This window comes from Pipistrellus hanaki (assembly GCF_964339955.1).
Source record: "Pipistrellus hanaki genome assembly, chromosome: 4".
Taxonomy (NCBI): Eukaryota; Metazoa; Chordata; class Mammalia; order Chiroptera; family Vespertilionidae; genus Pipistrellus; species Pipistrellus hanaki.
In genome coordinates this window covers 13,823,407-13,846,338 of record NC_140506.1, presented here as the reverse complement: position 1 = coordinate 13,846,338, position 22,932 = coordinate 13,823,407, and the positions used below count along the sequence as shown (strand labels likewise).

Here is a 22,932-nt window from a genome sequence, read left to right as displayed (position 1 = left end):
AGTTGAAATTAGCGTCACATTTCATCTTGCTCTTTGTATTGGCCAATGGCTCTTCCAGCATATCTTCCTTAATTTTAATCCTGTTCCTCAGGAGCTTAAGTAGTCTAAGCACATTGTAGCAGGAGGAGGAGAGGCAAAGTTACTTGGTAAATTCTAATAACCATTCTTTCAAAAATATAATCCTTATCAAGGAAATCAGGCTCATAGGTCAAGTCCTTTGACAAGGGAATCTAAATGAAGGTTATCAGTAATTCCAGATAAGCTGTTACATGGAATCTTATCCTTGTTTCTTTCCTATGGATAATAGCACAAATGTCCACATTCAGAATGACCTCTGCTTATAAAATTGTGCATGAAGCTAGAGGCTGAGGTGTTGCCCAGTGGCTCCAGAAAAAATCCTTTCTACTCAACAAAGGGTGCTAGAAAGGAGGAGGAAAGAGAAGCCCAAAGGGAATGTAGAAGCTACTTTTTTTGAGTAGAGGTATTTTCCAAGTAGAACTATATCTCCAGCACTGAAGAACAGCTGGTGAGTGCCAGAACCCCTTAACACTCAGGGCAATTGCTGCTTCATAGAAACAATGCTGCCTTTAGATCATGCATAAAAAACTTGCTACCTGAAGCAGATTCAATATTACTTTTACCCAGCCATTTGGTGATGCAGGAGCTGTTTCTACTCTATTCAAAGAAATTCAAGAAAATCAAAAGCCAGAGAGTGGGGAAGGAGACTCATGAATAGGAATGAACAAGAAGAAATAGAAACACAGGTACAAGCATGGGTCCTGAGGTGGCCAGAACAATATGTAAAAATAAAAGATTAGCAGAGAAATCAGATGAGAAAAGAAGATATGTTGGCATTTATATTTCAGATTAATGTAAGAGAAAGAAGAAATATACAAAAGAAAGGAAATGGAGGCAAATGTAGCTTACAACGAACAAAAGGAAATAAAGCAAATATAAGCATTTTATGCCCAATAAGTTATAAATCAGAAATCCTGGTCTGTGTTAAACTTTAAATATCAAATATCAAAGGAAATTTTAAGTTGAAGAGACTTCAATCTTCCCTTACTTAAAGATTATACATGGACCTACAGCATTTCAGCACAAGTTAGCAAAATGGTGTGTTATTACAATGTGTTCTTATTTTTTTTTTTTTTTTTTTTTATCACAATCATGTCAAAAACAGACACTAGTCAAATTTCAGAGGTTAGTGTCAGGAAAAGATTTAGCAATTGATGATAGGCAAATTTAGGGATGGAGCAGGATGAACAATGAGTGCATCTTAGGTTGAACAGATAAAATGAAGTGTGGTCTGGCACTTCATTTTATCTTTAATATAATCATAATATAAATAAATTATAATATTAATTTAGAGAGCGAGAGAAAGTACACAGTCATAGCTAACAGAGGGCAAGATATAAAACAACAGCATAGCCCAATGGGGAGAGAAAGCACAGCAGGAAGAGTCCAGCGGTAGTGTTGTTGGTGGATGAAATTCCCTTATCATTTGGGGAGCAAGGATCTTGGGGTGTCCCTGAAAGAAGCATTTTCAGAAGCCCCAAGGGAGAATGCAATGCAGGAGATTTTATTTGCGTGGAGTTACATTTCTCTGGTTGTAGTTTCCCAGTTCTGCCAAGCCAATTCTGGAAGAGGCACAGCTGAGAGTTAGTTAAGCCAGAAACAAGGCCAGTGTCCAGAGTTTTTGTTCCATGTTGCAGCGGATGTAGTTCAGCTTTCAGTCCAGATTAAAGTCCATTAGTCCATGTGTGGAGTCCAGCAGGGCCAAGCGCCATGTGGGCGAGGGATGCAGCCCCCTGAAGCATGAGTCCCAGGAGCCAGGCATCCTGGAGCCAAGAGCAAGAGGCTCCTTTGTTTAGAAGGTTCTATACTTAGATTTAGTGCACTTGCCTTGGCCACACCCATCCTGGCCAATTACCTGTTTTCAGGTGCAATGGAAAGGTAAGCATTTTCCCATGTCACTCAGCTCTTACTGACCATGATTCTACAATAAATTGCCTTTGTCCAGCTCTTTACCCCAATATTCAGAGGGGAACAGACTTGGAAAATGCTAAGTGCAGCTTTTTGGCAAAGCTGTGTAAATGGCATGCCTATATCTTTTGGCCTCCCAAAATAAGATGTCAGGAAAAAAGGGGATCACAGTCTACTATTTTTATTTTACACTTTAATTAGTAGGATATATTAATAACTAATGATTTTGAGTATTTCCTCATGTATCTTTTTGACACTCACATATCTTCTTTAGTGAAGTGTCTGTTCAAATGTTTTGCCCATTTTTTAAATTAAGTTTTTATAATTGAGTTATAAGAATTACTTACATATTCTAGGTTCAAGTCCTTGTCAGGTCTATTCTTTGCAAATGCTAGGTGTACTAGTTAATAATGTGGATTTTTTTTTCAATAGATGGAGTTACACATATGTTGATATATAAGTGTTTTGATATGTATGATATTTTGTTATATTGACAAGCTTCAAAACTTCATATGTCAAATTTGCTGAAGGTGTTAACACTATAGATATTTTTATGCTTAAAAGTGTTGAATTTCGTGCCAAAAAAAGAGCATTTGTAGGAAATTTTAATTCATTACTTTATTTTGAAGAAAAGTGCTGCTGAATACTTTGGGAAACTTATAGTGAGTGCGCTCCATCTCAAGATACCTGTGAACACTGGTTTAAATGCTTTAAAGGTGATTTTGATATGAAAGACAAAGACCTCCAGATCAACTGAAAAAGTTTGAAGTCCAATAATTACAAGCATTAAAGGATGAAGATGTGTGTCAAACTCAAAAACAACTTGCAAAAAGATTAAACATTGCTCAACAAACAATTTCTGATCATTTACAAGCAATGGGCAAGATTTTAAAGGAAGGACAATGGGTGCCACATCAACTGAAAGAAAGACAACTGGAAAACCAAAAAGTCATCAGGAAAATGTTCCTTCATCGGCACAAAAGAAACTCTTTTTTTGCATCAATTTGTGACTGGTGATAAAAACTGGATTTATTTTGAGAATCCCAAATGTACAAAATCATTGGTTGATTCAGGTCCACCATCAACACTGACTGCAATTGCTTTGGAAAGAAGACAATGCTCTGCGTTTGGTGGGATCAGGAAGGTGTGCTGTACTATGAACTTCTAAAACAAGGTGAAACCATTACTACTGATCGCTACCGATAACAAATAATCAATTTGAACTACACTTTGATCGTGAAACGACCAGAACGTGCCAGAAGACACAACAAAGTAATTTTGCTTCATGATGACGCGTCATCACACACTTCAAAACCAGTTAAAGACACGTTAAAATATCTTGCATGGGAAGTATTAACTCACCCTCCATCTTCACCAGACCTTGTTCCTTCAGATTACCACTTATTCTGATCAATGGCGCACACACACTTTCTGAGCAGCACTTCAAAATGCACAAAGAAATAGAAAATTGGGTCTCTGAATTGTTTGCATCAAAACAAGAAACGTTCTATTGGAACAATATCTACAAATTATCAAATGATGGAGAAATGTGTAACTAGTGATAGACATTACTTTGAATATAGCACTTCTGATGTTTCTCTTGAAATTACTGTATTTCCTTTGACTACAAAATCCACTAGCATTAATCGGTGCATCAAGTATCTTCTTCCAGCCGATGGCCTTTTTCTATTCTTAATAGTGTCTTTTTAAAAGTGAAAGGCTTTAAGTTTAATCTAGTCCAATTTATTAATTGTTTTTCTTTTTTATCATTCAGACATTTATGTCTTATTTCATAAGTTTTGGCAAACTAAAGTTCATTAAGATTTTCTCCTATGTTCATTTGCGAAAGTTTTGTTTGTTGTTGCTGTAAGTCTTACCTTTTACATTTTGGTCTACAATCCATTTGGGTTACTTTTATATAAAGTATGAAATAAGGGTCAGGATTAATTTTGTTGCCTATGATTATCCAATTGTTCCAACACCATATGTTATAAAGATCACCTTTTCTCCATTGCATTGGCTTGGCACATTTGTCAAAAATCAATTGTATAAGTCTATTTCTGGACTCTGTTCTACTCTACTGATTCATTAGTCTGTCTTTGCATGAACACACACTATCTTGTTTCTTGTAAGCTTTATAGTCTTGGGATCAGATAGCAGTTCACTTCCAAGAATTGGATACAAGGTCAAAACCAGATAAAAAGAGGTATCATTTGGTGAAGAGGCCTGTGGAACTCGGTTGGAGCTCCTTAAATCTCTCCAGCCAAAGTCAAGATTGGCCCTGGAGACCAAGTGAATAAAGCTAATGTTACAGCAGGGTTGAAGCAGTCGCAGCCACAAAGTGGAAGCACACAGAGAGAAGATTACAGAGGATTAAGTAGGGCCTATAAATATTTGACTTCAGACTTTCAGACATAGATTGAGAAGATATTGGAATAACCAACTCAGCATGTAGTACTGCCTAGATGAATAGTCTGCTGCAGTTATATCTTTGTAGGATAAATATCTGAAAAGTGAAGCATGCCAAGGCAGTAGTTGGGCATTGACCTATGAACCAGGAAATCTCCGTTCCATTCCCAGTCAAGACACATGCCCAGATTGTGGGCTTAATCCCCAGTAGAGGGTGTACAGTAGGCAGCCAATTAATGATTGTCTCATCATTGATGTTTCTCTCCCCCTCCCTCTCCCTTTCTCTTTCTGAAGTCAATAAAAAATAAAAAATAAAAAGAAAGTAAAAAGCAAAGCCATGAGAACACTTTTGAGTGTTTATACACTAGCAGAAACAAATATACTTGCCAAAATGTGATAGCCTCTTTTATTCTTTTTTAGTCTCAAAATATCATAACAAGGATTTTTCATAGATGTTTTATTGTTCTCTATAAAACTTGTTCATATCAATAACTCAAACCAGTAATATACTAATTGAGCAGCCAATAAGAAAGGCTTATTTATATTTCCAATGTCAAAGCATGCATGTATTGCAATAAAAAGAAAATAAGTAATATCAAGAAAGGAAATGAAAATATGTTCATTTTCTTAAAAGAATAAGAATAATCCTGGCTCCCAAAAAAAGCTGAAATAGACTTGGCTGGGACTTTGATGAGCACAGTCTAGGAAAAGAAAAAAGTTGTAGAGTCTGAGTTTAAGTGGTCATTTCTCCATAGTTTCTAGGAAAGATCATTGTAGCTGGAGTTCATTGTTCAACAGAAGTAAGTCTTCAACAGAGCATAAGGGTAAAGAATGGCACACTTGTAAAATTATGGTGGCTAAGAGAGCCCAAACAGAAAAATAAGCTTCCCAGAAATTCATGTGGAAGTTGGTGATAGAGCTGTTATCTTGCAGGAATGAGGCCCCATTCAATCAGCCAGGTTTGAACCATCCTGGGGCAAGATCCACCCAGCTCTGTTTAACTGAACTGTTAAACTTGGTTCAGTTTAGACAGGATGAAAAATGACCTCCAAGTGAATGTTCCAGAGATATTAAAACTGTATAAATGGCCATGTTATTAGAAGAGAAAATCCTTTACTGAAAGCCTAAAGCCAGAGTTTGGTACCCCTTGACATGTGTCTAGTTATAGATCTCTTTATGCATTTCAGAACGTTTTATATACATCCTTTCCTCTGTACTTAAAAATGTGGACTTCAGTGACAAGCAGATGCCTTCATTCCCAATTCACATGTAAAAAAAACAAGGCATGATGTTGAGAAAAGCACCACATAGGATCCTACAATCCTAATAAATTCAGCAACCCAACTTCAATTTTGGATGACATAAATATTAATGAGAACACACTTCAACATATACATTAAACATTTATTTGTTTGATATTTCTGAGTCTTATGTCCCACATTGGAAATGTGGCTAATAATGCTTATCCTATCCAAGCTATAAGAGTTTGTAGGGATCAGATACAATCACTTGTGAAATTTCTTTACAAGTGCTAAATAAATTTCAATGATTGACACTATTCTTGCCATTATACGGTTACACAGATAGGCTGGAATTCTCTTCTTCCCATTGTTGTCTTGCTTTTATCCTGAAGTTAAACCAAATATAATGTAGAATTTCCATAGACTCTAAGCTTACTAGAAATGGCCTCTAAGAACTTTAACTGTTGCCACTTTATACCTGAAGACCAGACTAAATTTGTGGTTGTTTTGTAGTTTGCACCAACAGATGTAATGAGCACCTATTACCTCTGTCCAGTCCATTTGTCACAAACTCTCAGTGAATCCTAACCTACTATAGGCTCTTGAACTATCTGGGGGTATCACTTGGTCACATACTATCCAGAGGACTGTCATTTGAGTTCACCATAGGACAATCTACATTTCTGAGTCTCTTGGTCCATCATATCTCACCGTATGGGGGTAAGAGCTGTTCATTAGTATCACATGATAACACACCATTAACATTATAACAGAGAATTTAGAAGACTGCAAAACAACAAAATAAGTTAAATCAACAACGTGGGGTTTAAACATTTGCAGCAATTCCAAGGCTCCCAAACAGCTGAAAATGATTTGAGGAATAAGATCAGCCAAGGAGAATGTCTAATTTCCATTAATGCAGGAGTATCTATTCAGCCCTTGCCATAGCCATAGAGGCAGCATTTGAGACAGTTTTCAAGCCCGGTTCCAACTAAACTTGGTGAAAATGATTTCCTGGCATTGTTTCAAGTTCTTCTTTCTGGAGCCAGACTGTCTGGGTTCAATTCAAAAGCTGACCACTTACTAGCAATTTCACCTTAGGCAAGAGCCTTATCCTTTCTAACTCAGTTTCTGCATCTATAAAATGGGGGTAGTAATAAAGCTCCCTCATTCAAGTATTGTAAGGATTAAATTGGGAGTAACTACAATAATTCCAGACAAAAAACAGTTAATATTTTAATTATTTATTATTATTTTAAGTGGTATGTAAATGCTCAATAAGAAATGACTTTTTAACATGTCCTATGTACTACACAGACCAAGGCTTTCAATTGTTTGACAAGTGAGGCATATACTGTTATCCTCACTATAAATGCAGAGACTGAGTGTTAGGAAGGTTGAATCACCAATGTCATCCAACAAGTCGGTGGGTTAATGGTGATTTCTAACATTTTCCCTCCTCCCTCCTCTACCCACCCTCATTAAGCCTCACTGCTTCCAAGAGTTTTTTAAACTTTCTTAGAAACACGAATGAAGTAATCGCTGTGGGTGACTGTTAGAACAGAGAACAAGCACTAAACAAGCCAACATTCCATGTTTGAAAGGAAGGCTAGGCAATTACGTTGTCATTTTCAAGTGAACAAAGCGGCCAAGTTATTTTGTTATTGGACAGAACTTTCAATCTGTAAAGTTTCATAGAGAATTGAACCAAGTAGACCCTGTTGCAAAGAGGACAAAGAGTTTACAGAGATACTTTCAAAAACAATCTAAGACCCCATGAGATAGCCGCCATATTAGGGAGGTCTGTACCAAGGGGAGGGGTCAGTTGATGTCATGGTGTAACTATACAAATGCTGGCTAAATGAAAGGAAACAACAAAAACAGCAAATGAATTCCCATTCATCCAGCCATCATGTCCAGAGTGTGGTAAAAACGGCCTGACCCATATCCGCTTTGCATTTCGCTTTGTCCATGAGAATTGCTGATTATCAGTGTGGGTTGTGGGTTAACGCTTCCATAGATGTCCCAAAGTACTGTTTTTTTCTTACCTGGCCCGCAGCTGCCTTCTTTTGAGTGGGCTTCACTCACTGCCACTTCCAGAGTCACACAGCATCCAGGGCAAGTCTGTCTCTGCTCAAAGTCCTCAAAGGGGTCCTTCTTCTCTTAGAATAAATCCATAATATGCATGTGGCCTAGGAGGTCCTACAAGCACTGGCCATGCCTCCTAGTCCAGAGTCATCCCCACTCTCCTTTGTCACCATGTTGCAAATACACACAGAACACTGCTCCCAAAAGCCCTAAGCTCCCTCCAGGTCCAGGGCCCTCCCACACGTTCATCTCTCTTCATGGAATCCTGCACCCCTGCTTGTCTACCCATGGGTTCAAAATAGCTGCAAATATATCAACGTTCATCCAATAGGATGGTGGAGTCAGTACTTCTACTCTCATATTTGGGTGGCTCTGCAACAGTTGTAATTAATAAAATATGGCAGAAGCAATGCTGTGCCAACATTTGAACCCAGGTATTAAGAAACTGGCAGCTTCCCTTCCTATCTCGTGAAACACTCTTTCTGGAACATTATACACACACACACACACACACACACACACACACACACACACACACACAGATATACTAGAGGCCCAATGCACGAAATTCATGCAAGAGTAGGCCTTCCTTCTTCCCCAACTGCCTGCACCAGCTTCCTCTGGCATCCGGGATCCAAGGCTTCCCTCCAGCTGCTGGCTGCTGGCAGGTACCTGGGATCCAGGCTTCCCTAGCAGCCCTGGCATATCTATATCTATATCATCTATATCTATATCTATATCTATATCATCTATATCTATATCTATATCTATCTATATCTATATCTATATCTAATCTATATCTATATCTACATCTATATCTAATCTATATATATATAATCTATATATATAGATTATATATATAGATTAGATATAGATGTAGATATAGATATAGATTAGATATGGATATAGATATATATATATATATCCTAGTTCAGGCTCTCCTATAGACAGTACAGTCATCCTAGGCAAGTTTCAGATACACAATGTTGACCTTTTAGACCAGCCTACCACCAAGTGTATACCACAAGTGTCCCTAGTCCATGCCACATGGAGCTGCAGAATTACAGTTAAGCCCACATTTTTTATTAAAAATAAATTATGGGATATAGTACAATGGCTGCTGTTTTATATAAATGTCAAAGACAGAATAATGACTGCCCCAGAGATGTCCGTGTCCTAATCCCAGACCTGTGAGCATGTTAGTTTACATGGTAAATTACATAGACTCGCAGATGTGATCACATTAAAGACTTTGAGATGACAAGATTATCCTGATGGGCTGAAAGAAATTTCAAATGTCCTTGTAAGAGTGAAGCAGAAAAAGCAGGGTCGGAGGGAGAGAGATTTAAAGATGTTATGCTGCCAGCTTTGAAGATGAGGGATGAGACTGTGAACCAAGCTGGAAAATGCAAGTAATGGATTCTCCCCAAGAGAATGAAGAAACATAGCCTTGCCAAGACCTGAATTTTAGTCTTCTGAGAAAATAGTCTTCTGACCAATAGAACTGGAAGATAAAAGATGTGTTGTATTAAGCCATTAAGTTGTCAGTAATTTGTTACCATATGAACAGGAATTGAACGCACTAAGTTTTAGGGTAATTTGTTCCCCCCGCACACACATGATTCACTTAAATAATATCCTGGCTAATACCTGTTCATCACTCAGATCTCAGCTTAAATATTTATTGATACTTCCAGGCATATATTGAAGAATGTATTCTTAGCATGTGATTTATTTTTGAGATTATAGAATATTTGTGTCCCTACAAAACAAAGTATTCCAGAAGGTCAGTTTGTGTCCACTTGGTTCACCAAGGAATCCCCATTCACTAAACTCAACACTTACAGTAAATATTCAATGAGTGAGGCTATCACTGAGAAAATTAATACAGAATGAAGCAGAATATATGCAGTGTACAGGAACCTTAGTTTTTAAAATGGATATAAAGGAGAAAATCTGCGTTGGAAAAGGATAAGTATTTTAAAATCGATTAGTAAAAAATAAAAAAACAAAAACATGAAAGCATAGACTGTGCTGAACTCATATTTGAGTATCATGGATGAGAAACAACAAGGTTGATCTTTATTTAAAAATCTTAAACAATAATAAAAAATCAAATAATTGAATTTTCGGTCATATTTCATTCAATAGAATAAAAAAAAATTGTCAAAAAGACGCTTTCAGCCTAAACAACTTGAATTTTCTGTAAATTATTTTGTAACAATAGAAAGCTGGATAATACTGGGGGAAGATCTATAATTCTGTCACTCAATGATAACCATTGATAATATTTTGAAATATAATCCCTCAAAATTTTTCCTTCTCAAATATAATCCTATGCACATGATTTCGATCACTTGGGAAATGCTGCTCAGCAGTCTGCATTTTTCATAAATATTTCCCCACATCCTGAAAAATTGCTAACATGTTTTTCATAGTTAAACAGGACAATGACATACCGATATATCAATGTTTTGCCAAGATTTTTGTGGTTTAAAAATTAAGAAGCATATATCTACAAACAAAAGTTATGTTTTAAAGGTGATTTCCTACTGTGAAATTCTAAGTCAAAGTGTGTACACATTTTTTAAGGCTCTTGATTCACATATATCAACATTTCTCATTTCTGTGGAATAATAAAAAAAGTTTGAGAAATAAAACATACTCTTTAGAGATTAACAACATACACAAATACATCAAAAGACCCCAGAAGTCAAGCAATAAAAAAGAAACTTTTGTTGAACTTTACTTAATGGAAAGATATACATTTTTGACAATAGAAAGCTCTTTCCTACCCTCCTCCATCCCACCGAGCATGCACTGCCCCATGCATGTGTTGGTGATCTCTTTAGCTTTCTAGCAACTTCTCCTGTTATGATTTGAAATGTTCTGCTATTTAAAGAATATTTTAAAATTTCAAAATATTTAATTAGAACACAAATATTTCATCTGTCAAGAATTTATTTTGGCATCAGGAATACATTAGGTCCCTCATGTTCCTTTTTCAAAATGAGAAGCTGATTTTCCCGTTAGCGTTAAGATGTATTGACAAGGCTTATCTCCGTTATCACTTATTGGGCCATCTTTATCAGACCCTGAATTGCCATGTATAACTAAGTCTACCTTGTGCCCTCTAGTTCATTACACTGAAACCTACCATACCATATTTCTTAAATATTTGTAAGTATATAATATAATTTCATGATACTCACAAAATGTTACTCTCATTACTCATTTTCAAAAATTTCCTGGATATCCTTGTATGTACATGTATTCACTCAACAAATGAGTTCGATGTACCTAAGTAATTCAACCTACATAATGTCATACATATGTAATTAAATTGTCCACATACAGTAGATTTATTCTTCCAGGTAAAGAAGTGGAATTTGGTCCAGTTTTAAAATTAAAATCTTATTGGGACTTCCATGGGAATTAAGTTGAATTCATATAAGAGAGACTTTTCCATACAAAGTCTTCCTATACCAGAATAAAGTAGGATATAAAACTTACATAAAGTGGCTGTGATTTAAGCTGATGAAACTAAACCAACTAATATGTAAGAGACTCATACTGTATATATATATTCACATTTAATCCTCAAAGCCAACACATAAAATTGATAGTATTGTTATCCCTGGTTAACAGAGAAAAAACTAAGGCTAAGTAACTTGTGTTGCGCATAAGTAGAAAGTTTTAAAAATCTAAAAATTTTCATTTCACAGGTTTTTTTTTTTCTTTTTCTTTTTCTTGAGTTCAACCTTCTCTCTATTTTCCCCAAATACATCCCTCAACCAAAACTTATTTCTTTGTAAATCTTTGAGATTGGATGAAGTATTTCGCAGCCCAAATCCAGTTAAACAAAATATATGAATTTTATCCATCTAAATAAAACATATGAACTTGATAGTTTCTCAGTTTCTATGAAATAGAAAATGGCTTGCAAAAATGTAATCTAAGGTCAAATTTGGTTCTAAGTTAATTCTTTTAAAAATATATATAGTATTATCTTCTCCTTTAATCCTTTAGGAATGCTTTGTCTAACATTTTCTTCATACCAATCAGTGAACCCAAAAAATCCTAAACACATTTATTAACTGGCCAACTATATTTTATGCCAATTAAATGAAACTTAATTCTCCAGTTTCATCAGTTAAAGAGCCATGAGGTCTAATTTGGTACTTTAAGATGTAAGTAAATGAAAAATTAAAACAATTCAATATATTGAGCTTAAGAGATTAAAAAGAAATTTAACAAAATTAAATTGGTGAGAAAATAAAATTTTTGCTTTGCTCTTAAAATTAAGGTGGAGAGGCTGAAAAGGCCTAGAATTCAAAATTAATGTTTACCTCATTTGGTGATCTAAAGAATTTTTCTGAGAGATAATGGTTACATGTTATTTATGGAGCTAGCATTCATAAACAAGCCTTCTTTTATTTAAAATTGCTAAAACAAATGAAAACATGGAAACTAGAAATATCCTCTATTCCATCTTCCTTCTGACATCTGTTCTAATCTGTAAAGAAGTTGTTCCCTTAACACAGAAACAACTAGAGCAAATCAATGGAAATAATCCCATAATGTGCCTCCAGTTCCCTAAGTAACAGAATTACTCTTTTCTTTTTTCCCTGAAGAGTAACTATACTTCTCGTATATTACCTTGGTTTTGCATAGTTACTGTCTTTATTACTACAGTTGGAACACTCTCGAGGGCTATTCCTTCTTACAATACTATATAATAAAAGGGTAATATGCAAATTGACTCTAATGGGAGTGGGCCTAAGCAGTTATTCAGACATCCCCCGAGGGCTCCCAGGCTGCCAGAAAGATGTCTGACTACCAGCTTAGGCCCACCCAATTCCATGGGGAGAAGGCTTAAGCCGGCAGGTGGACATCCCTGAAGGGTTCCAGACTACAAGAGGGCACAGGCTAGGCTGAGGGACCTCCCCAACCCCCAATGCATGAATTTTCATATACCGGGCCTATGAACTTAAATAAAAGCCCATTCATTCATTCAATAAACAGTTACCAAATGGTCATTATATATCAAATACTGTGGAGGCCACTGGGTATACAAACCTGTAAAAAACATAGTTCTTTCCTCAAAGAAGTTCAAGCAATTGCAGAAATGACACTAGTGAGGTATCAATGAAAATCATACATAAAATACATACGTAGTAGATATCTTGAAAGTCCTAGTGACAAATGAAACTTCATACTACAGGATATAACTAACATATAGGAATTTATAATATACAATATCATAAAATTTAAAAATCAATGTATACTGGTACCTTAAAAAATACATTTTATCTATCTCTAACTTCACTAAAAGTTAGCTCAAAACAGCAGAAACCCTTTGCCTGATTCCAAGATTTATGACTTGAATACATTTCTCCACTAACAGGTCCCAGACGCTTTGGGCATGACTAATTTTGTGTCTTGAGGCGGGCGGGGGAGAGAGAGGAACTGGAACATTCTTTTGTAGCCAGAGAGCAAGGATGTCAGTGCTAGAAGGACAAAGGAGACATTTAAAGATTTCCCACAGAAGAAGCTGTGAAAAGTCAAGCTTCTAAAAAAGAGAATCCTAGTATATAAAATCCCTGGATCACAATAACCAGTAACAACCGAGACTCAACCAACCAGAAGTCAGCACTGACTGCTATGGCAGTTGGCACTCCGACCCAGTACAGATAGCCTAAGGCAGGGGTCCTCAAACTTTTTAAAGTGGGGGCCAGATCACGGTCCCTCAGAGAGCTGGAGGGCCGGACTATATGAACTACTAATTCCTACTGTAACACCTTGGCTGCGCTCACTGCCCAAAAAACCTGGCGGGCAGGATCAGACTCCCCTGGGGGCTGCATGTGGCCCGCGGGCCGTAGTTTGAAGACCCCTGGAAGGGGTTGAGGATCAGGCCCGGAGAGAGGCTTTCAGGGAGAGAGGCAGGGTCTGATCTGTAGCCTCTGTGGCAGCCATTGACCAGAACTTGCTCTCTTTCTCTCCTGGACTGGCCAACAGCCATGCCTCCATTTCCCTCCAGACATCCACTGGGGCTGCTGATCAGCCCCACCTTCCTGAACAGGCACCGTTGATAGGCCCAGAGATGCTGACAGACATAGAAACTGACCAATCAGAACCAAATCTGGGTCAACTGTGAAGAGCTAATGGTTGCCTAGGCAACGAAGCTTTTGATGCTGACTGGCATAGAAACTGACCAAATTGGCTGGCAGAGGAGAATAGTTTGGGGTGATCAGGCTGGTAGGGGAAAGCAGTTGTGGTGAGATGAGGCTGGCAGGGGAGGGTTGTTGGGGGCAAGATCAGGCCCTCAGGGGAGGGCAGTTGGGGGGAATCAGCCTGCAGGGGAGAACAATTGAGGGCCATCAGGCCAGCAGGGGAGGGCAGTTGGGTCCAAGATTAGGTTGTCAGGGGAGGACAATTGGGGGTGAGATCAGGCCAGGAGAGGAGAGTAGTGAAGGTGAAATCAAGCCAGCAAGGGAGGGCAGTTGGGGGCAAGATCAGGCCAGCAGGGGAGGGTAGTTGGGGCAACCAGGACAGCAGGGGAGGGCAGTTGGGGGCAATTGGACTGGCAGGGGAGCAGTTAGATGTTAATCATGCTGGCAGGGGAGCGGTTAGGGGGTGATCAGGCTGGCAGGCAGAAGCAGTTAGGGGCAATCAGGCAAGCAGGCAGGTGAGCAGTTAGGAGCCAGAAGTCCCAGATTGTGAGAGGGATGTCCGACTGCCAGATTGGGCCCAATCCCTATGGTATTGAGCCCAAACTGGCAGTTGGACATCCCCCAAAGGGTCCCAGATTGAAGATGGCGCAAGCTGAGCTGAGGGACAACCCCCTCCTCTGTGCACATATTTCGTGCACCAGGCCTCTAGTTATTAATAGTTGAAACAATGTGTGTTTCTCAAAAGAGAAAAGTTAATATAATTTCATAGCTGAATATAAGTTATATAACATACTATTATACACAATTAAATATGAGCATAACAGATTACTTACATGTGTGCTAACTGTAAGTGTAAGGGAGTGTCAATTGACAAGTTCTTCAGAAACTGGCTTTTTGTTGTTGTATTTTGTAAGTTTAGGTGATTGCACAAAACAGCAAGTGAGGTCTTGTCTTCACTGATTTCCAAAGAAAGTCCATTTCCATCAAGCATTTTATGAGTTTAGAAAAGATTGAATAGATTTTTAGGGACACAGAATGGATAATGTCACCTTAGGAACCTCATGATGCTGAAACATCTCCCCAGCACTGCCCTCTTTTCTTCCCATCCTTCTCCTCTTTCATTCTCCTGGGCACTCCCTGTGTTTCCTTCCTTTGCAACCCAGAATCTCTCTATTGTGGAGAGAAACCTGTGTTTCTAAAGCTCTCATCATATACTCAAACTCATGTAGATATTTGGAAGAACAAAAGTCCTTCAGTGTACAGGTGGCCTACCCCCGCCCCTCCAGGAGGCAGTCCCAGTTATATATAACAGTAGAAATCTTCCTATTACATTTAAAATTAACAGAAATCCTCCTGTTAGTATCTGCTTTCCACAGACTGTTCTCCTTATAACAATTCTACACTTATCTCTTAAGGATTACAAATAATCTCTAATTGCTTGTTCATTAATTCCTCCCCAATGAGGATTTTTTACATTTTATAAGTGTACAGGATATAGAGGAATGCTTTTTAAAATACAGTGCTTTTCTCTCATTATTTGTTAATCAGCCTTACAGCCTTGGGAAGTGAGGACTTCCTGAGGAAGTTATTTTATTCTGGGGAAGTTATTTCCTGGTCAAAGAGGAAGTAAACAGACATGTTAACCTGATTTTTAAGGTCAGACTATATCCATGACTGTAAATGTCAAATATTTCCAAGAGCAGGATATTTATCTTCGAATATTTGCACACACCATCCTCCACATTCCCACTTTTCCTGGGAGGGGTTCAGAAGTCTGCTCATTAGTATAAATCCCTTTAACTGACCCAGAGAAAGGTGGTGGGTACAGAGTGTCATAGAGTGATAGCCTGTTTGTCACTAACATCTCCAGTTAGATATGATCCATTGAAAACCTAGTACAAAGTCTGTGCAGCCACTTTGTAACTAAATATTTTAGTGAAAACTGGTTGTTCAAAACACTTGTGATCCTATTCATTGTTTCTAGGAAGTGGAGGGTCTCTTTACAACCTTACACACTGTGCTAGATCTTCCTCTCTGCCCTCCCACCATCTACTCACACAGCAAAACGCCAAGTTCCCAGCTGCCATGATACCTCCCCCTGCTCCTCATCCCAGCTTCTTCCTCTCCAATAGCAGCACTTTTGCAGATCAAGTGTTGGGACACAATCTCATATTACCCGAATTACTATTTAACTATTTCCTAAGTGGTTATTTTCCCCAGCATTGCTAAGGTTCTGAAAGCAGTGGATTTTGCTATAAAGTCAAATTCCTTAGGAAACCAAATAGCTAACAGCAATATTATGAAGGCTGCTTGTTTAAGACGATAGGAAAGGATGGGGACTCAGAACCCACAGGGTGGATGTTCCACCTAAATCCATTCAAGTAAACCCAAAATTAATTTTCAAGGAAAAGAAAACACACCTGAAGGTAGGGACCATTCTCGGTGCGGCCAGTTTGTGAGGGATATACATTGTGTACCCCATAAATGCCCAAGAATGGTTTTGAACATAGATTACATCCTTTAATAAATTCCCATTGAATTAAATTACTGAAATTACTAATAAGATATTTTAGGAATTATACAAGTCTGCATTACAAATACCCTTAGTTGTACTTTGATGAACCAGAATGCCTATAGCTGGACTACATCAATTATTTATTGAGTGCTTTTTTTTTCAAAAGGCAAAATGTAGGTGAAAGAAATAAACACAGAATAATTTTGGCCATAAAATTGGAATATTAAAGATCTAATTTTTCTCCCTCCCAACTCTACATAAAGACACTGAGAGATTCTGGATATCTCAAGTAGTACTCTAAGGTGTCCTTAAACACACACATACACAGAAAGCTAATTTCCTTCTGAGCCCATTAAATGACATTTTTTTGCCATTCTGGATGATCCATTTTGGAAGATAATTCCCTCAAGAAATGAAACTTAGTTCTTGAGTCTAAGATGCTGTTTAGAATTTCACTGTATATTTGTAGGCTTACATAACAATTTTGTAGCTACCTCACTGCTAAGCTTTCCACTGCTGAAGCTAATCATCAGATGCACATTTGATTTCTTTGTTAAACTGGGCAGCCTGAATCAGTAACATGCTCAAATCACCAGATGTAATTGGTGAAATCTTTCAAAAGTCACCTAACTTACATTATGCAGTAGCTTAAACAATACAAGAAACTTGGTCACAAAGCAGTGAGTTGTTCATTTAATTACCAAAACACATTAAGTTTCAACAACTAAAACCTGGTAAAAGCTTTCCTCAAGGATCCTGAAATGTTCAGAGGCAGTTACATTTAAATTTTAATTTTTAAAGGCCAAGTAAATCTTTATACTAATCAGTCATCACCTTCCTCATGCACAGAGTAAAAGGTCCTAACACCATGTTCAAAAACTCTCCCTTCCCATGAGGTCCCCTGCCCAAACTTCAAACTTGAATAGGTATAATTTTATAATAACTTCTAAATATTTCTTTAGTGTCATTTTATTTTTTCCAGTTCTTTACTTTTGATCCCTCTTCCTGTGTTATATGTTTCACTCTCTTTTCTCTAAGTCTGCTTCAAGGTATGCTCCAATCTTCAAGGCTCATGCTCTGAGTCTGCTATCTTCTACTTGTGTACATTTAAAATTAAAATATAATTCCTTGGCTTAGGGAAAACAAACAATGTAACAATTCAGTAATCTTATATTATTACATACATTATAGACCCTATATTATGATTAACTTAAATGTCAATTTCAAACTGCAAGTCTTTCTAGTGAACTATGTTAAGGGTTCAATTATGTAACCTTAACTTAAAAATGAATGCCTAATATAAAAGCAGCTTAGAATATTGACTTTTGCTTTCTATAGCTAAGGATTTAAAAGGCTGGCTTGGCTGGTATGGTTCAGTGGTTGACATCGACCTATCAACCACGAGGTCATCCATGGTTAGATTCCCGGGTCAGGGCACATGCCCATGTTGGAGGCTTAATCTCCAGTGCAGGGCATCCAGGAAGCAGCTTATCAATGTTTCCATCTCTCTCCCTCTCTTCCTCAGTGAAATCAATAAAATATATATTAAAAAATAAAAATATAAAATAAAGTCAATTTCTGGACTATACATAGACCAATAAAGTGTTTCCTTGTATACTATCAGCAATCTAGACACAGTTATGAGTTGGCATTTGAAAAGAAACTTCTCTAAGTACTTTCAAGATATACTTTTGTGTAAACTTATAAAGACAATTAGTATGAAATCCTCAATAGATTTTCATGATATTTACAAGGCAATGGTTAAGCATTACCCTTAGAAATCATGGCTCATAGCCTATTTTTTGCCACTTACCAAGTTTATATGGCGTTGGGTCATCTTGATTCTTTCTGAGTCTCCCTGTTATCATCTGCCAAATGGAAACTTTTATAACCACTTCTCAAGAGAAGTGTGACAGAGGAATAAACAAAGGTGAATGCAATAATGCTCATGAAAGAGCCCAAAATAGTGTATTCCCAAAATGTTTGTTCAATTTGTTGGATAATCAAACAGGCTTTTAGGAAAACGAAATCCACCTTGAATTAAAAGCATCATCTTTTTCTTCCTGAGTGATTTCTGTGAATTTTGTTTGAGGGGCACACTCAAGAAATAAAAAGAATATAATATAAGACAAAGAGAATACAAACAAAGCCAGATGGTTAAGAATTTTCAAAATAACTCTATTTAGAATTGGTCTAATTTGGGCACTGAAAACATGAGGACTCATGACTATATAAATAAACGGTGATTTTAACTTCCAGGAAAAAGTATTACCACAGATTTTTCATAAATCAACTCATTTCACATGTCTTGAATGAAACATTTTTAAATGACCTTCTTTCAGGGAGTCAATTAAATAATTTCACAAATGAATCTATGGAAAGGCTAAGTTAAAGTCATGAGTTATCTTAAAAGAAATGTTTCCATCTCCAGGTAAGAAGCAACTCTACCCTAATAGGTTAAGATCCTTTTACCATTGGATGCAGATCCTCTCCTCCTATTGGAACTATGGATCTCTTTGTGCTCAACGATCCTTCTCAGACTTTTCTAAATAGCCTGCCTCACCTCTGCAAGTAGTTTAAGATAGGCAGCTAAAAATCAGGTGGACAAAAAAAGAATTAAAAAGTTCCATGATCAGAAGGGAATGGCTTTTTTAAAGGTTATGCTTTTTCCTAATTTGACCATCTCTCATCAAAATACTATTGTGTCAAATCCCAGCTTGAGAATTTTTAGGTGTATAATCTTGAACACATGTTTTTGTTTGTCTGTGCCATAGGTATTTCTTTGTAAAGTGGGAGTATATTAAATCAGAAAATTGCATGCACGCGTGCACACATACACACACCACCACCACCACCACTACCAACAACAACAACCACCTTCCTCATCCACTCAATCAGGGAGAAGTCAGTCCCATACTACTACACAGTGCTTCCAACTCAGTTACTAAATGTATGGACAGTTTTCAAAGGCTGAAGGAAAATTGAGTATTATATTTCACAATAGATATTATTCTTAGAACTCAGTATCACTCAGACCTTATAACTGAGGATCCAGCCTGTGCTTCCAGAAGACAATACTAGGAGTTCAGAGGTGAAATATCATAAGAGGATGGAGGAACTGAAGAAAATGATCATAATCCAATGGCTTCTAGAAGTATACCACTCACTCAATATTTTCTTCATATCAAAGTTTAAGCATAGTTCTAGAAAACAGTGGGGAGACAATCAAAGAAGCATTTTTAAGTTTGCTCCTCTGTAGCATGTCTAAGAAATCAAAGTACACCTTCTGTTTCTTTGCCAGAATGTTGTGTACAGGTGTTTTCTGGTAGGAAGAAATGTGCACACACACCATCAGGTAAATTTGCTTTGTGGAGGCTGGAGGATGTGATCATTGCTCTGGCCCCAGGACTCTGTCATCCCTGCATTGAGAAAGTTAGCCTTGGCTATTGCATTTCCATCTTAAAAACCAGGCTTAAAATTGCTTAATTTTAAGCAATATGAGACCAATCATGCAACAAACATCTCTGAACTACATTTTAATGTAACTGATACACCAAATTCATTGTTTAAAGCTTTTAAATTTTCATTAAAAACATTAGCTAAAAGAGTTCATGCAAACAAATAGAAAAACAATACTTTCTTTTATAATTTTTCAGATATGCAAAATATAATAATGAACATTTTTCACAAGGACAGTGTTCTTCCATTTAAGAGTTGGGGGAAAAAAATTCCATACTAATTTAGCCCACTAGCTAAAAATTTTGTTTTATATGAACATCACATTTTTCCATTTTTCTCTCCCGATTTTACCCACAGCACGATAGAGAATACATTCTGATAAAAATGTATAAAATATTGGCTGGGCCTGCACCAAAGGAAAAGGCAAAATAAAATAAAAACTATAAATCACTAGAGAGTAATTTTAAGCATAAAAAGCAGATTTTTTTTTAAATGCATGAAATCCCTTCCCCCAACCCTTGCAACAGAACTCACATATTTTTATACTTTCTATTTATGAAAAGCAGAAAAAATACTAACAGAACTTAAATCCAGATAGGGAAACGCAGAGGGACTATTTAACATACTTTTAACTTTCTATTTTCACAGCCACTCAAATGAGACAAAAGACTGTGATAAATAGAATCAGAGATACGGGAGGAGAGTGGACTGACAATTCTCAGGGAAAAGGGGAGTGGTGGATGCGGGAAGAGACTGAACATAAATGGTGCACCTATGGATGAGGACAATGGGGGGTGGGGAAAGGGCAGAGGGTGGGGTGGGAACCTGGTTGAGGGGGGAAGAAATGAGGAACCTTTGTAATAATATGAACAATAAAGATTGATTTAAAAAAAAATTAAAATTTCACAGGCATTAAAAAAAAATAAAAAATAAAAAATTTGGCTCTCCAAAGGGGGGGGGGGGAAAGTGACTGTGAAATAATGGTGGAAAAAGAGTGATAATATTACAAAACATAGATTTCTGATTACAGAGGATCATAAATAAATTACATTGAAGTGATTTCCATTTTGGCCTCAGAGAATGAAAGCCTCCAAAATGAATGTCTAGAATCAATTTACCTGATTCGCACATTACCTTAACTGAATTTCAAGAATGATCTAATGCCCATATTTGAATTAACAGGCAGAAAATTAAAATTGGATTGGTACCTGATACTTCACTACACAGAGAAAAACGCCCCAATCTGTTTGCCTTACTACGTGGGTAAAACAATGTGAAGGCGTTAAACTCAAGGGACTATAATCCAGTTATAATAGCTGCTTATGCATCAGTCTGGGGATAATTAACCCACAGAAGGTAATTCTGTGCTACTTGAAACACACCAAGTCAAAGAACACCTGAAGAGAAGATAAACATAGCGGAGGAAAGGCGTCATCATGAATGCATAGACTATAGCACAGATCAAGAGCGGTCACACAGCTGAGATGACCAACATCAGGCCAGGAGTTCGCTCCCCCACATCACAAGTAGCAGAAACTCTGCCTCCAAAACAAAGACAGGAGACTGTTTCCAAAACACGCTATCTTCTTAAGGAAAGTGGGCTTTATACAGCATCATGAAAATCAGGGGATACCTTCCAAAGAGTCCTTCATTATAAAAGGCGTCGATATATTAACACTAGATCTTCAGTCGACAATTATTTTAGAAAGTACTCTTCAGAAAGCAAGTCATTTAATTGTGTTTAACATTAAAATAAAAGGAGCTGATTCCATATTATGGTCAACTTTCCTCTAAATAACTACCACAGAAACAATTATTTCCACACTCAAACAAGTAAACAGTAACTCAAAAGCTTCTCAACCAAGTATTTATTGGGAAGCAGTTGAATTCCAACATGTATTGTAAGTACATATAGTCAGATTCTTCATCAAGAATATCAAGGTGACCAATCTCTGTCCTGATAGGCAGGACTTTTTCAATTGCTCTCTAAAGAGTCAAACAAACCTCTTCTCCTACTATCAGATATTGCTGATTAGTAAGAGGTCTACCAAGCACATGACTGTGACCTTCCCATTGTCACAATCCTGAATGCAGGTATGCCTATTCTGAAAGTTCTTGCGCAACTTTCAACTTCAGCATAAAGATTTTACAATCAGAACATTTTCTATACTGAATATATATAATCATAAAGGCTTCTCCAAAGTCAGCCTACTATATTTTCACAAAATAACAGCATTTGCCTTAGAAATGAGATAATTAAATTCCATTGCAACAACTTTAAGGGACAATGACAGCAGCACAACAAAAAAGAAACTTGGGGAAACCTTTGCCTTCTTATTTTTAAGACTTTCATATGCTCCCACTTGGTGGGACAGAACTCAGACTCACACATTTTATTTGCCTTCCAAAAATAGCCAGCACTGTGAAGAGGGGGCAAGAGATAATGAAGACCAGATGCCTACCTTCACTGGTAGCCACATTCTTCTGGGCTTGGGTTGGTGTGTGATCTGTACTTGAACTCACGTCGGATGAGATGCTTGAGCTGCCTTTGCCTAGAGAAAACAGAAATGAGCAGCTTTTGAGTTTTGTAATTTCAGAACTTAGACCATGCCTTTCACTCTGTCCCAGACCAGCCAAATCGCTTGTTTCCAAGAAAGGACCAATAATATCAAGAAAGGAGTTTATTGGGTTTCTTGCCTTATGCATTAAATATCTTTTGGGAAATGCCTGACCCATGTCAGAGTAAAACTAATGTCTTATTATAATCTTGCTTAACTATAAACTCAGACAAGATTATAAAACATAGTCAAATACAATAATGTAATATAATTTTGGCGTACATGTGACTAAGAAAGTACATGTGCGAAACACATCCACAGTATTGATTTTTTTATTTGCAGCTATAAACTACATTTTCCAATAAAGGACGAATGCAAATCTAAGAATGAGGCATTATCTGAGGAGCAAGAGCCTACTTGCTCCAAAGAAGCTCTATTACCTTTAAAAAATTCCCTGCTTTAGTTAAGTTCTTCTTTAAAAAAAAAAAAAAAAGAAAAAGAAA

The 22,932-nt window shown here is 37.1% G+C and overlaps 1 protein-coding gene across 2 annotated transcripts in view; it reads right to left on the bottom strand.

The window, feature by feature from the left end:
• Positions 1–22,932, bottom strand: part of FBXL7 (F-box and leucine rich repeat protein 7) — a 289,171-nt gene that overhangs the window by 181,891 nt on the left and 84,348 nt on the right. For both annotated transcript variants that reach the window (XM_084881650.1, XM_084881651.1), the window contains exon 2: positions 22,334–22,423. In XM_084881650.1, coding sequence (XP_084737776.1) covers positions 22,334–22,423 — 90 coding nt within the window. The remainder of the gene's footprint in view (positions 1–22,333; positions 22,424–22,932) is intronic.